General features: G+C 54.7%; 2 protein-coding genes across 2 annotated transcripts in view; one reads left to right on the top strand and one right to left on the bottom strand.

Moving 5' to 3' along the window:
• Positions 1-7,072, top strand: part of LOC119109197 (importin-5) — a 25,955-nt gene extending 18,883 nt beyond the window's left edge. The window contains exons 13-24 of the mRNA XM_037232786.1: positions 85-185; positions 903-1,020; positions 1,457-1,586; positions 2,207-2,380; positions 2,852-3,043; positions 3,202-3,314; positions 3,649-3,789; positions 4,184-4,333; positions 5,050-5,183; positions 5,520-5,765; positions 5,923-6,133; positions 6,686-7,072. Of these exons, the coding sequence (XP_037088681.1) occupies positions 85-185; positions 903-1,020; positions 1,457-1,586; positions 2,207-2,380; positions 2,852-3,043; positions 3,202-3,314; positions 3,649-3,789; positions 4,184-4,333; positions 5,050-5,183; positions 5,520-5,765; positions 5,923-6,133; positions 6,686-6,787 (1,812 nt within the window). The 3' untranslated portion in view covers positions 6,788-7,072. The remainder of the gene's footprint in view (positions 1-84; positions 186-902; positions 1,021-1,456; positions 1,587-2,206; positions 2,381-2,851; positions 3,044-3,201; positions 3,315-3,648; positions 3,790-4,183; positions 4,334-5,049; positions 5,184-5,519; positions 5,766-5,922; positions 6,134-6,685) is intronic.
• On the bottom strand, positions 6,995-12,233 carry LOC119109198 (programmed cell death protein 10-like). The gene is made up of 6 exons (XM_037232787.1): positions 12,204-12,233; positions 11,885-12,087; positions 9,476-9,653; positions 8,975-9,104; positions 7,744-7,908; positions 6,995-7,472 (listed from the first exon to the last, which is right to left on the bottom strand). The coding sequence occupies exons 2-6, from the start codon at positions 11,954-11,956 to the stop codon at positions 7,388-7,390; spliced, it is 630 nt and encodes a 209-aa protein (XP_037088682.1). The 5' UTR covers positions 11,957-12,087; positions 12,204-12,233; the 3' UTR covers positions 6,995-7,387.

The raw sequence follows: 12,233 nt of genomic DNA, 5'->3' as shown, positions 1-12,233 counted from the left end.
TTATCGGCGGCTTTTCTTGTTTTCTGTCGGGTAAAATAAGGCCCAATACCTGTCACGTGTCAGATCTGTCTTCGTTGTTTACAGCTGGTGGAGAAGGGCACCAAAATGGTTCTGGAGAATGTTATCACGGCCATCGCCTCGGTGGCAGGCACGGCCGAAGAAAAGTTCCTTGTTTACTACAACAGGTAAGTGCCATCTAGCGTTCGGGCGGGCGAATATTATTTCTATGGTGGCCCGGCAGGTGCTTTGGCGTCATTGTTTCCAACCCGATCACTGCTATTGTCTCATTGACCTCGTTTTCCAGATCTATGTCCTTGGTAACCGTGCAACCATGTGCTAGCCCGCACTTCCTTGATGTTTTTGTCTCCTAGGCAAATAGGGGAAGTCTCCAGTGTCCTCCACAGCATGCCCTGTGCTGACTGAAGTGATTTCCTTGGTTGACGTAACGGATTGGGTCGACGACGTCGAGTTGTATCGCTTATGGCGTTCAGAGCGTGAGACAGCGCCTACGTCTGTTTATATAGGCCAGTCCGGCCAATGTTAGAGGTCATGCACAGGACGTAGCTGAAATTGGAATGACGTCGGATTGTCAAGTGCAATTAATTATTCCTTTTTTCGCGGAATTGTGTCTGTACAAGTATGGATGAAGATTGCAATAGCTGTGTCTTGGCATCTACTTTCACTACTAACTCCATAGATGGTATTTTCTAAACTTGATAAGAAATATGTTCACTGGTGATGTTCTGGCGAGGTTCACTGGTTCCGACGGTAAAAAGTCAAGCGTCATTGTTAACTTATGGCTCTTAGGCCCTTTTGCTTTTGAATGGCAATAATTGCCATTCCAACACTCGCTTTCCACCAAGCTGTTCAGAAGATATCCATGCCGCCTCTCTGTACCCTAGGTTTATGCCGTGTCTGAAGTACATCATCGAAAACGCCACGACCCAGGAGCTGCGCCTACTGCGGGGCAAGGCGATCGAGTGTGTCAGCCTCATCGGCCTGGCCGTCGGCAAGGAGAAGGTAACCGGCCCCGAGGCGCGTCACCCCACCCAGTCACGCTGAAGGTAACCGGCCCCGAGGCGCGTCACCCCACCCAGTCACGCTGAAGGTAACCGGCCCCGAGGCGCGTCACCCCACCCAGTCACGCTGAAGGTAACCGGCCCCGAGGCGCGTCACCCCACCCAGTCACGCTGAAGGTAACCGGCCCCGAGGCGCGTCACCCCACCCAGTCACGCTGCGGCCGCGGCACACAGGCGTACGGCAGCAGATGTGACGCCCTGGGCAAGGGGTCTTTATTTGAACTGCGATTTGTAGCTGGCGGTTTGCCGTGTGGCCCCGCAGCGATTTAGATGCGTCGCAGCCGGTGATTGGCGCTAGTGGCGATCGCGTCGAAGCCGCGTGGTCCGATGTCGCGTCGACCGTGGCTGAGCGGCGGCGGCGGTCACTTTCTACGCAGTTCCTGCCGGACGCGGCCAGCGTGATGGACCTACTACTGAAGGCGCAGACGGGCGGCGAGGAGTTCGCCAGCGACGACCCGCAGGTGCCCTACCTGGTCTCCGCCTGGGCGCGCATGTGCACCATAATGGGTGAGTGGCGGCCGCCCGCGGCGTCTGCTCCAGGCGGCTGATGCTGTTCACGGTAGGGGGCAGGGCAGGGGAATCCGTTATGCGGTGCACTCAGGGGGTCAGGTCGGCGTCTGAATGGTTCGCTGGCGGGACGTGCTTGAAAGCGAAGACCGTCGCTTCGGTCGACCGGGCGGGCGCCTCGATGATGGGTGGTCACTCGGGCCTGATAGCTACTGTGGCGGCAGGCGCGAGATCTCCGCGCTCGTGGCCTCCCTGGCGCGGCGAGACAGCGGCTGTGGCGGCCGTCATGATGTGCTGGTGGTAATCACGTGCTAGGGATAGGTACTGGGCGGTGACTGCTTCCGTGATCACCACTCTGGTCGGCGCGAGCCACTAGATTAAGCTGTCAGCATAGCGTGATTTCCGGACGCGGACGCCGTTTTTGTGCTAGCTTATGGTTTTGACATTTGTCAACCGTTAAATATTGCAGATACGGGTTTTTGAAATCAATTTAACCTCGCGACACCAGCACTTTTGCAACTCACAAAATGATCCTCAGAGAATAATGTTTTCTCTAAAATATCGGAACCCAGACATGGGTAGGTGCCGCCGTTGTTTGACTTGCATTCGGTTGGCCGCAGGTAAACAGTTTGCCGTGTACCTGCCGCTTGTGATGGGGCCAGTCATGCAGATGGCGTCGGCCAAGCCCGAGTGGACGCTGCTCTCGGACGAGGAGCGCGAGGTGCTCAACGGCGACCAGGAGTGGGAGCTGCACAACTTCGGCGAGAACCAGAACTTCGCCGTGCGCACCTCAGGTGAACACGTCGGCCCGGGACACGGTGGCCAGTCCGGAAGGGAAACGTGACATGGTTGGTGTGGGTTAAGCTTTGTAATCAAAGGGGGGCTTCGAAACGAAACGTTGGCTAGCTCAGTTTTCAATCTCATTTGCGAGAAACGGAACAACGCAATGTAATGAGTGATGCAGGAGTTCCAGCTACGAGAACCTAGCGGCCAGATTTTAATTACGTGCGGATGTCATTGTATTTCTCAAGAGCAAACCGCGGAAAGTTCTGTTCGCCTTACCCTTGCCTTGAGCGAAAGAGGACACCTCAGTTTGAGTGGCTGGCATGCAGGAACGTCACAGTCGGCCAATATTTCCCGCTGTCGCCCTCGTGGGCATTCAAATGGCGCCACATTGGGCGCATCAGCGGCAGCGAGGTGCGACACTGCATGGCTGCGGCGCGAGCACCCAATGGCCGTGCTCACGTCGCCTACCGGTGCCGCAGTGCTGGAGGACAAGAGTACGGCGTGCGCCATGCTGGTGTGCTACGCGCGCGAGCTGGACGGCGAGTTCGCCGAGTACACGCAGCAGGTGGCCGAGCTGATGACGCGGCTGCTCAAGTTCTACTTCCACGAGGGCGTGCGGGTGTCGGCCGCCGAAATCATGCCGCACCTGCTGCAGAGCGGTGCCGCCAAAGGTACAGGCCAACCGATGGCAGCCGCGCACTGGCCAGTCATGTTGCGGCGCAGAACTTGAAATGGTTTGATGTGGGGGCCATGTCGATGTACGCGTCTGGCACAGCTGTGCCCCCGGCTCAGACGGGTGGGTGTGTGACCGTTTGATGGGCCCGGACAGGTGCCGAGTACGTGCAGTCGATGTGGTCCTTCATCGTGCCGGAGCTGCTGCAGGCGCTCAAGTTCGAGCCCACAATCACAGTCATTCCCGAACACATGCAGTCGCTGGCCAAGGTAAGGCGCGCTGAGACAATTCCAACAGGCGCATTTAGTGTGCTTGGGCTACGGTAATATGCTAGTAAATTTTACGGGCGTATTACTGTAGCTCTTTGAGGTGTAGCGCGGTGGAGGATGACTGTACTGCAGCGCCCGGCCATATTGATTCCACCAAACTACATTGCATCATACGTATGACCAGGAAATAGACTGGCGTTTCCGCACAAGCGTCTACTTCCAAACTACCAAAATGTGCCCACGTGACTGCGGTAACGATTCACATTTTATGCGCGCGACAATGGACGCGTGGTGCTTTCGATATCGTCACTAACAGTGCGCCTGATGTTTGCAGTGTATAGAGACGCTGAACTGCCCGTGCCTGAGCGAGGAGCAGATGACTGAGCTATTCAAAATATTCAGCGATCAGTTCGAGAAGCACTTTGAGAAGTCCAAAGAGCGCGACGAGAAGCGGCGAGACGAGGACTATGACGAGGTGCGCCGCCGATTGGCCCATTAGCCGGCCTTTTGTCACCTGTGGCACTCGCACGGCACCCGTCCTGTCCTTGGACAGGTGCGAGGTACGGGAGGGGCGGGATAAGCCAGTACTGATGACCGGGGCGTCTGGATCTGTCACAAATTGGGAACAACGGGACGCACACCTCCTACACTGCAGCTTTGCCGTTGTTTTCACTATACTGGGGTGTCAGTTGACAATGCTGACAGGACAAGATTACAGCGCCCGTCACTACTCGCCCGGGTGGCGCGGCGCGTCGTCGGGCTGGAAATCTGCGGAGTTTCCACCTGCAGATGCTCGGTATGCTGGCGGGATACCATTGACGTGCCACTGCTGCGGCGAGGGTCCGTTGAACATCCCGCCTCGCCGGCAGGAGGTGGAAGAGGAACTGATCGACGAGGATGACGAGTACACGTTCATCATCTCGAAGATCGCGGACGTGCTGCACTCGCTGTTCACCGTGTACCACGACCGGCTGTTCCCGCTGTTCGACACGATCGTGCCGCACCTGGTCAGGCTACTGGTGAGTGGTGGCTACCGTGTACCACGACCGGCTGTTCCCGCTGTTCGACGCGATCGTGCCGCACCTGGTCAGGCTACTGGTGAGTGGTGGCTACCGTGTACCACGACCGGCTGTTCCGGCTGTTCGACACGATCGTGCCGCACCTGGTCAGGCTACTGGTGAGTGGTGGCTACCGTGTACCACGACCGGCTGTTCCCGCTGTTCGACGCGATCGTGCCGCACCTGGTCAGGCTGCTGGTGGGTGGTGGCCCGGCTGACCGCCGCTCCTTCACCGGTTAGCCCTTGCGGAGCGGTCGTATTGGCCCGATGGAATCACACTTATTATTTACTCAAGGTTCCTGGCTTGGAATGACTAATTTTGAGCGAGATTGCCGCTGCAGCGCTGCGTCGTGAAGTCTGCTAATAGTTTGGAGTGCGAGTGCTGCGGCGATGTGCAAATCAAAACTGGCTCATTCTGACTCGTTGCGCTTGTATTCCGGACTGTCGCTGTGGTCCCGATTCAAATTTAGTTGTGATGTCTACCAGGGAGGGGCTTTCAGTATGTTTAACGGGAATCAACGTGGATAACTTCGCTTACTTTGCTATTAGCTCGGCCTGTCCAGTCCAGATGGTTCGAGTCTGCTGTTCAACACAAGTCCGAGTTAAGGTAGATTGACTTCATCTGTTAAGTTGCTGGGAGATCTGAGTTTTAGCGATGGACTGCGGCCATTTTGCAGGGTCCGGAGCGAGCGTGGACGGAAAAACAGTGGTCGCTTTGCATATGGGACGACGTGATCGAATTCTGCAGTCCAGCCTCCATCAAGTACTCACAGTATTTCCTGCAGCCCATGATCCAGTATGTCACGAACAGGTGAGAGCGGCCACTATATCACATACAGAATCGGCGACGATGCTGACTGAAGAGACCCCGCGAAGTTCATGGCACCGTTACGTGATTTCACGTCGTGGAGCTGAGTGATTTGCCCAAGAATGTCCACATTTCAGTTTGTTCATATCGATTTTCAAATTCGAATGAGTGTCTTCCAAGTCATTCGCCGGACGTTGCACGTTTTAAGTGTAGCCGCGTGGCGGGGCCGTGTTTGGCTGCGTTGCTAGGCCGCGCGGTTGCCCCTGTGTTTGTGTGCCTGGGCGCTGCCGCTGCGCCGCCGCCTGACCCGTCTGCTGTGTGCACACCTTGCGTCGACAGCCAACCGGAGGTGTGCCAGGCGGCGGCGTATGGCTGCGGCGCACTGGGCCAGTTCGGCGGACCTGAGTACAGCAAGGTGTGCGCCGAGGCTCTGCCGCGTCTGGTCGAGGCCGTGCAGCGGCCAGACAGCCGCAGCGACGAGTGGATCAGCCCCACCGAGAACGCCATCTCGGCCGTCACCAAGATTCTGCAGTACAACGCCTCGGACATCAACGTGGCTGACGTGGTGCCCGTCTGGTTTAGCTGGTACGTCCTCCACCTACGACTGTTTCGTACCTCGTGCTGCCGTGCGTTTTCTGTACCGACTGGGCGTCTGGCTCAACGGTCCGCACATGGCTGTGGGAAGCGCGTGCCGGTCTGTTGCGACGCGCGCTCTACTCACCCGCGCGGTCCGCGCTGGCAGGCTGCCAGTGTGGCAGGACTCGGATGAGGTGCCTTACGTCTACAACTACCTGTGCGACCTGGTGGAGGCCAACCAACCGGCCGTGCTCGGGCCCAACAACATGAACCTGCCGCGCATCATTGCCGTCATCGCCGAAGCGTTCGCGCGGGGTGCTGTCGGCGCCGGCGACGCCACGGGTGTGCGGCTGCTCAACCTGGTCAAGCAGATCCAGGTGCGCACCCGCCGCCGCCAGCGGCGCTGGAGATGGCTATTTGCTTGGCTGCCGATGTGCATGGAGCTGTTGAGGGGAATCAACCTCTTCATCTGCTACCTTCCGTCCCTACGGTCAAATGATTACTCGATAGATTTGCGGTAGACAGCAATGTCGTGTGTGAAGTGTAGAGTTACGGTATCATGCACGGTACTTGCAGTATTGGAGTGCTGGTGTATGGAAACTGAGCGATATTGACAACATTCAGGTAGATTATGAATGTCTGTCCTATCAGAAGTGACACGCTCTGTTGTGCCGGACCCATATGGAGAAAGAGCGTCCTATACGGCACGCTGCTGTGCCTCTCAGTGCGCACAGAGCCCCACAATGCCGACTCGCTGGTAGCGCGCGCCCCGCTCATCATGATGACGTTAGCCAAATCTGAGGGCCGGTAGAGCTCGCTCCCGCCGCTGCCGACACCTCCGAGAAGCCCACTTGTCTGAGGCGGCCCTTCATGCACCTTACCCGCCCTCTCCGCCACACCCACTAACCCGCCGGCCAACCCGCCCGCAGTCCAACACGGAGCTGTTCCAAGCGTGTCTGGCGCAGCTCAGCGAACAGCAGCGCGAGGCGCTGCACGAGGCGCTCGTCTCGCCGCCGGCGTCGCAGCAGTGACGGCGCCGTGTTGGAGGCCCGACGGCGGCGAGGCCTCGCCGGGGAGGCCCTGGTGAGGCCTCACCCCTGCGGGACGGCGCCGGCGGAAGCGCCCGCGCCGACAGGAGCCGGGCGGGTCGGGTCGGGCGGCGCCCGTACCGGCCGGGACGTTTGATTTCCCAGTGATATGAGGTGGGCCGACGCGTGGCCGTCGACACGCCGCACGAGTCCTGGTCACGCACCGTGTATTTCGCCGTTTTATGTACATACATTGGCCTTACGGCTAATACACTTGACTCTAATCTATGTCGTGACTTTATATTGGCAGGCTGCTGCGTGCACAAAATAAATAATTAAGTATCTCATACGTGAGCCGCGCATAATCGCATGTCAGCACGGTCGGCCCCCGGTGTGACTGTGGGTTAAAAGATCGCCGTCGAACTCTCCCCGATTCCCATTGATCAACGCGGACGACAGTACCAACGATTGGGCATTGACGAGCCTTGGAAGACGTCACCAGACACGGGTGGCGGTGTGCAGCCGCAGCCCGCGCGAGCGCCTGGCCAGGCCATTGCTGGAGGGAGTAGCGGGCTGCTGGACTGCAGCGCTGAGCCCCGCCGGCTACTCGCACTTGCTCTTGACGGTGATCATGATCATGTTGGTGTAGTAGATCAGGTACGTGGCCGAGACAAAGACGGCGCTGGCCCTGCGGCGAGGAGGGAGGGCTGTCGGCCAGCCGGGCGGCACGGCAGTATACGCTAAATACATGCTGGACGGTGCGTACTAGATTGGTCGAGAGATCAGCAATGCAAGAGATGTCAGCTTATGCGCCGTGTCCCGAAAATGTCCCGTAAAGGGCGGAGGTTAGCACTTCTTTATCCTACGACTGCAACCCGTCTGCACTACAAATCGGTTTGGCTGTGCACGTCTTTCATTTCGACCCAGGCTGGTGATGGTGGGCGTGGGGCAACACTCACTGTCCTTCCTTGAAGTACTCCTTGAGCGTGTTGCTGAACTTCTTGGAGTACTTGACGAAGTCGCGACGGCGATGGTCGAGCGCCTGCTTGCCGTGCGAGCCGGGGATGTACGCCGAGACGCCCTGCACCGCGTCCAGCAGCTTTTTGATGGCGCTGGCGATCTCCCTGCGGCACGGACAAAGGCGAAGACGGTGGTGAGGGCGGGAACGCTGCCAAGACCAGCTCAACGAACACACTACATGGTTGGGGAGCCAGGCCAGCGGCGGACGCCAGTGCAGGATCAGTGCAGGACAGTGCTAGGATCGGGAGACCACAGCCGGATGGCACAAACACCCAATCAGAGATCACGTACTCCGTCACCTTCCGCTCATGGGACACCTGGACACTGAACAGCCCGGGGCACGGAACAGGCGGATGCCAAGGTCTGAACAAACGCCGACAATTCTGCGGGAGTATCCGAATAATCGGGCAACTACATGGAAAGGGCCCACGTGGCCGTTGACTGCGATATTGCCGTCAACAGATGTCTCGAATCCAGTGCGGCGGTCGCTGACCCCACGTTAGTATGCGGCCACAAAGCAAACGCCTGCTCTGACCGGGCCGAAAGTGGGAGGGGAGGGTGTCAGCACGAAACATTCAACATAGGCGGGTGGCGACGACCCGACAGTGACATTACGACCGAAGTGGCCGCCAATCACGCCAATAACGAGGATGTACAAAGCGGCCGGACGCGCCCAGATAAGATAGCGTCCCCGGCCGGGCCTGCCGCCGCCGATACGGCCACTCGGTGCCTGAGGCCAGCGCGAAGGCTCCGGAGGAGAGGGCGGCCGCAGCGGCGCAACTCACCGCCCAGCAGGCGGCGTATCGCGGCCGCGGGGTCTTAGCGGGCGTTGGGACAGCCCCGACATGCACCATTCTTCATGGCATGACTGATTGGCTTCGCTGATACGGCTTCGCAACAGTGCAGCCTCATGCAATGCTTGTCGCTGAATATGCGCAAACACATGACCAGCGTCCAGCGTGCGCGGCGACTACAGGCGAGGATGTGGTATTTTGTCCATCAACCCCGGAATACCAGCCACTCAGAAATCCAATCTCAGTTCTTTGTAGACGCCCACAGGGTCCTCGTTTTCAAAATACACCAAGTTCTAAGCTAATCTGTGCATTGCTTTACCATTTCATCACAAATATTAGCGTCAAAATCACGGCCAGTCCGCGTGCGTGCACTAACTTGATGGTCTCCAGGAATGTTTTCCGGTCGGTGATCTCATCCGGAATCCGACTGAGGATGCGTTTCAAGCTGGACGACTTCTTGTTCAGCTCCTGGAACGGCTCCTCAGTGCGGCTCAGCCGATACTCAGCTGCAGGCCAGCAAACATCACTCCCATCAACATGTAACAACCATGCACAGTCTGTCGGCATGCACATTTTGCGTATTCCCTACAGCCACAAAAACTGCCAATGAGCTGCGTCTTTAAACAGAAAGATCAGCCACCCCAGCAATGTGATACAATAGTAGTAATTAGGCCTGTATAATTACCAGATGCCGGAAAACACGTACGTAACCACGCGCGTGGAACGTACCACTTCCACTACCACACGTCAAGCGGGGACCAGCGCTTCACAACAGTGCGAACCATCCCAAGAGAACACTGAACACGGGACACCCCGTGGCCACGTCCATCTGCATGACTAAGCATTGAGAGCCGTCGACTGCCTCTTAGTCGCTCACCGTCGTTGTCGCCGGCCGAGCCCTGCAGGCGCAGCAGGCTCTCGTGCATGTTCACGCTGACGTCGGCCTTGCGCACCAGGCCCATCACCAGATCGTAGGTGAAGCCCGGGTTGGCCGCCTCCACCTTGGTGAGCGCAGCGCGCAGTGTCTGGGTGGCGGCCACATCCTCCTTGTCCAGCTGTGAACCGGTCACACACAGCAGGCTAGGTGTGTGCACACATGATGCCAGTTACAGGACCACAAGCACAACCATAGAGGTAAATATCTGAATCCTACTTGCACCCTAGCTCATGTGCATCATCATGCACAACACAGTAAATGATGTCATCTTTTAATGCCACAATGCCACCTCGAGCATTACAGGCTTTTCTTCAAACTACAAGCAGAAAATTTGTATTTTGAACCAATTTCTTGGTGTTCATTGTACTTTCAAAGATACCTATAGGTTTTGAAAGGGCATCTACCATGTTTGCTTGCACCACAATGACACCCTGCACTAAATTAGAAAGGAATCTGAAGGGTATGTTTCACATTTGAAGGTATGGAGGAATGCATCAGATATCAATCAGTGAACTCACTTACAACTAATGGTTAACTTTTAAACTGAAAACACCGCTCTAGTCACCACAATTTCTCCATTTTATAAATACACTCCTCAATATGACATTGCTTCATTATGTCATAATGGATTGAGACACAACATGGATTGAGAGCCAATTGACCTCATTATATCTGAAAATCATGCCCAACAATGCCACATTTGAACAACTCAACAGTTGTATTTTTCTTGGCCTGAACAACTGCATGGTCAATGGAATGACAGCATTTATATGATATTATTATAACATGGATTACTGGGGACCCTAAAAGCCCCCCCCCCAAAAAAAAGGCTGCAAATTTTCACAGGGATGCAGCTCTGAGACTAGGGCTTTTAGGTCTGAAGAAGGGCAAGCAGTTAACTGCAACAAATGATCTCCAAGATGGTAATTTCAGTTCAAAGCCATATATAAATGTATAACATTCCCTTTAAACCAGGCATCTAATGACTGCTATATGTTTGGTCATGGCCTTTCTGCTGCATATGTAAAATAGTCTATGGTGTCAAACTTTACAAATGTATGGTAAAACACTGGAAGACCATGCCTTTGCAGAAAATCATGACAGCTGGCTTGGGGATGCAGATGTGGGCAAAAATGCAAGGTATTTGAAGGAACACGAGTCCAGTGTGTTTCAGCTCGAACAAGCTATGGCACCACCACCTTTAAAGAATCTTCTGATTTGTGTTTTACATCCTAGACATGCTTAGGCAGGAATTCCTGAATAAAGGTGCCACACAGCAACATGGGGCGGGTTCTGATCTGGAGCGCAGGCTGAGGGGACGCAAAATGCAAGGTCTAAACAAGAGCAGCCCCTTGGGCAACTTCACCATATTTGGCTCAACTAATCGAATGATCTTCATTGCAGCCATAGCACGCTCTTCAGTCCTGCATGTAGCTGTTCACACAGCCTACAGCTAAATCTGCGATTGAAAATTAAGTGCTGGGGTAAGAAATGGCATGAAGCTTAGGCTCATACCATATGGCACTGCTTTTGCTGGACAGCTAAAAATGTTATGCACAATATCACACAAAATGGGCCAGGCAGTGTGAATGCTTCAGAGCATGGGCTTTATCATGCATAGTCATAATATGCTGCATGCAATTATAATTGCTGTCAATTTGCATTGTAAAACACAGATGTAATGCAATGCATAGTGCTAAGGGTAATGATTGACAGAAATATGTGAAGTGGTTTGCCAAAAACTACTGGAGAACATCTCCCTCATCATCAAATGCCAGCCTGTGACTGATGCATTGCAATGCATTAAAGCACAAAAGCTGATGACCCCACCCAAACATTTTATTGACAAATCTGTTACTATTGCAGACTGGAATGTGTCCTGCCAAATACCAACATCTGCTGTAACAGCAATTCATTTTATCATTCTGAGGTACCTAAAACTCCTGAGAAGCATGAAACATGTTTCCCTCCACTCCCAGCTACATTGATTGTAAGCTCTATGACTGTGCATGGAAAGATACACAATACAACTTATGCTGGCCCCCTATCTCCACAGAAGTTCTGCCACCAATAAACTGTATAGCCTGCAAACACACATTCTGCCACTTGGTCTGTCTGTCCCTGAAATTCTTGTGGGCTAAGTTCAGCCTAAGTTCTGGTTCCCTCAAACTTTCAGAATTCTTGCAGTTAGTGAGCTTGTGGGCACTTCAAAGGCATGGAACTTCAAATGCATATATCATCCTTGAAATCACTATGAAATCTTTATGGCAGTGCAATGAAATGCAAACAACCTTTCTATCAGCCAAGGTGCAGGATGAGTGTGGACTTCCCTGCATCATAAATACTTACTTGAGAAAGAACCGGCCTTATAAGGACTGGCAAAACCAGGGAAGATACAGGTGAATCATCTCCCATGGTCATTTTTCTCTTCGCGGTTCAATAATAAGCAGCGCTTTCGAAGTTTACTGATCTTCTAACTGGGATAGAATCGCGACAACCCTTTCACAGACCACTCCGGCGCACACCTAATACCAGAACCAGGCATGAAGCACCTGTAAAAGTGACAGACCTGATGAACATAATACATGGGTCATACACACTTCATTCTATTCGCACTTCTGCAATATCGACGGAATTCTTAAGAAATCAGTAACTAAAGTACGCTGACCCAGCGCCGTCCCCGCCAACTCAACAATGC

The sequence above is a fragment of the Pollicipes pollicipes genome, unplaced genomic scaffold (genome assembly GCF_011947565.3).
Source record: "Pollicipes pollicipes isolate AB1234 unplaced genomic scaffold, Ppol_2.1 Scaffold_7231;HRSCAF=8579_pilon_pilon_pilon, whole genome shotgun sequence".
Taxonomy (NCBI): Eukaryota; Metazoa; Arthropoda; class Thecostraca; order Pollicipedomorpha; family Pollicipedidae; genus Pollicipes; species Pollicipes pollicipes.
The sequence above is the reverse complement of the archived record's forward strand: the minus strand, read 5'-3'. Positions and strand labels throughout refer to the sequence as shown.

What these genes read in the sequence shown, in the direction of transcription:
- LOC119109198 (XM_037232787.1), bottom strand. Translation starts at nt 11,956, where the DNA reads ATGACCATGGGAGATGATTCACCTGTATCTTCCCTGGTTTTGCCAGTC. An exon ending in TAAGGCCGGTTCTTTCTCAA is followed by an intron (nt 9,654 to 11,884) that starts GTAAGTATTTAT and finishes ACCGGTTCACAG; the next exon opens with CTGGACAAGGAGGATGTGGC. An exon ending in CTCGGCCGGCGACAACGACG is followed by an intron (nt 9,105 to 9,475) that starts GTGAGCGACTAA and finishes GCTGGCCTGCAG; the next exon opens with CTGAGTATCGGCTGAGCCGC.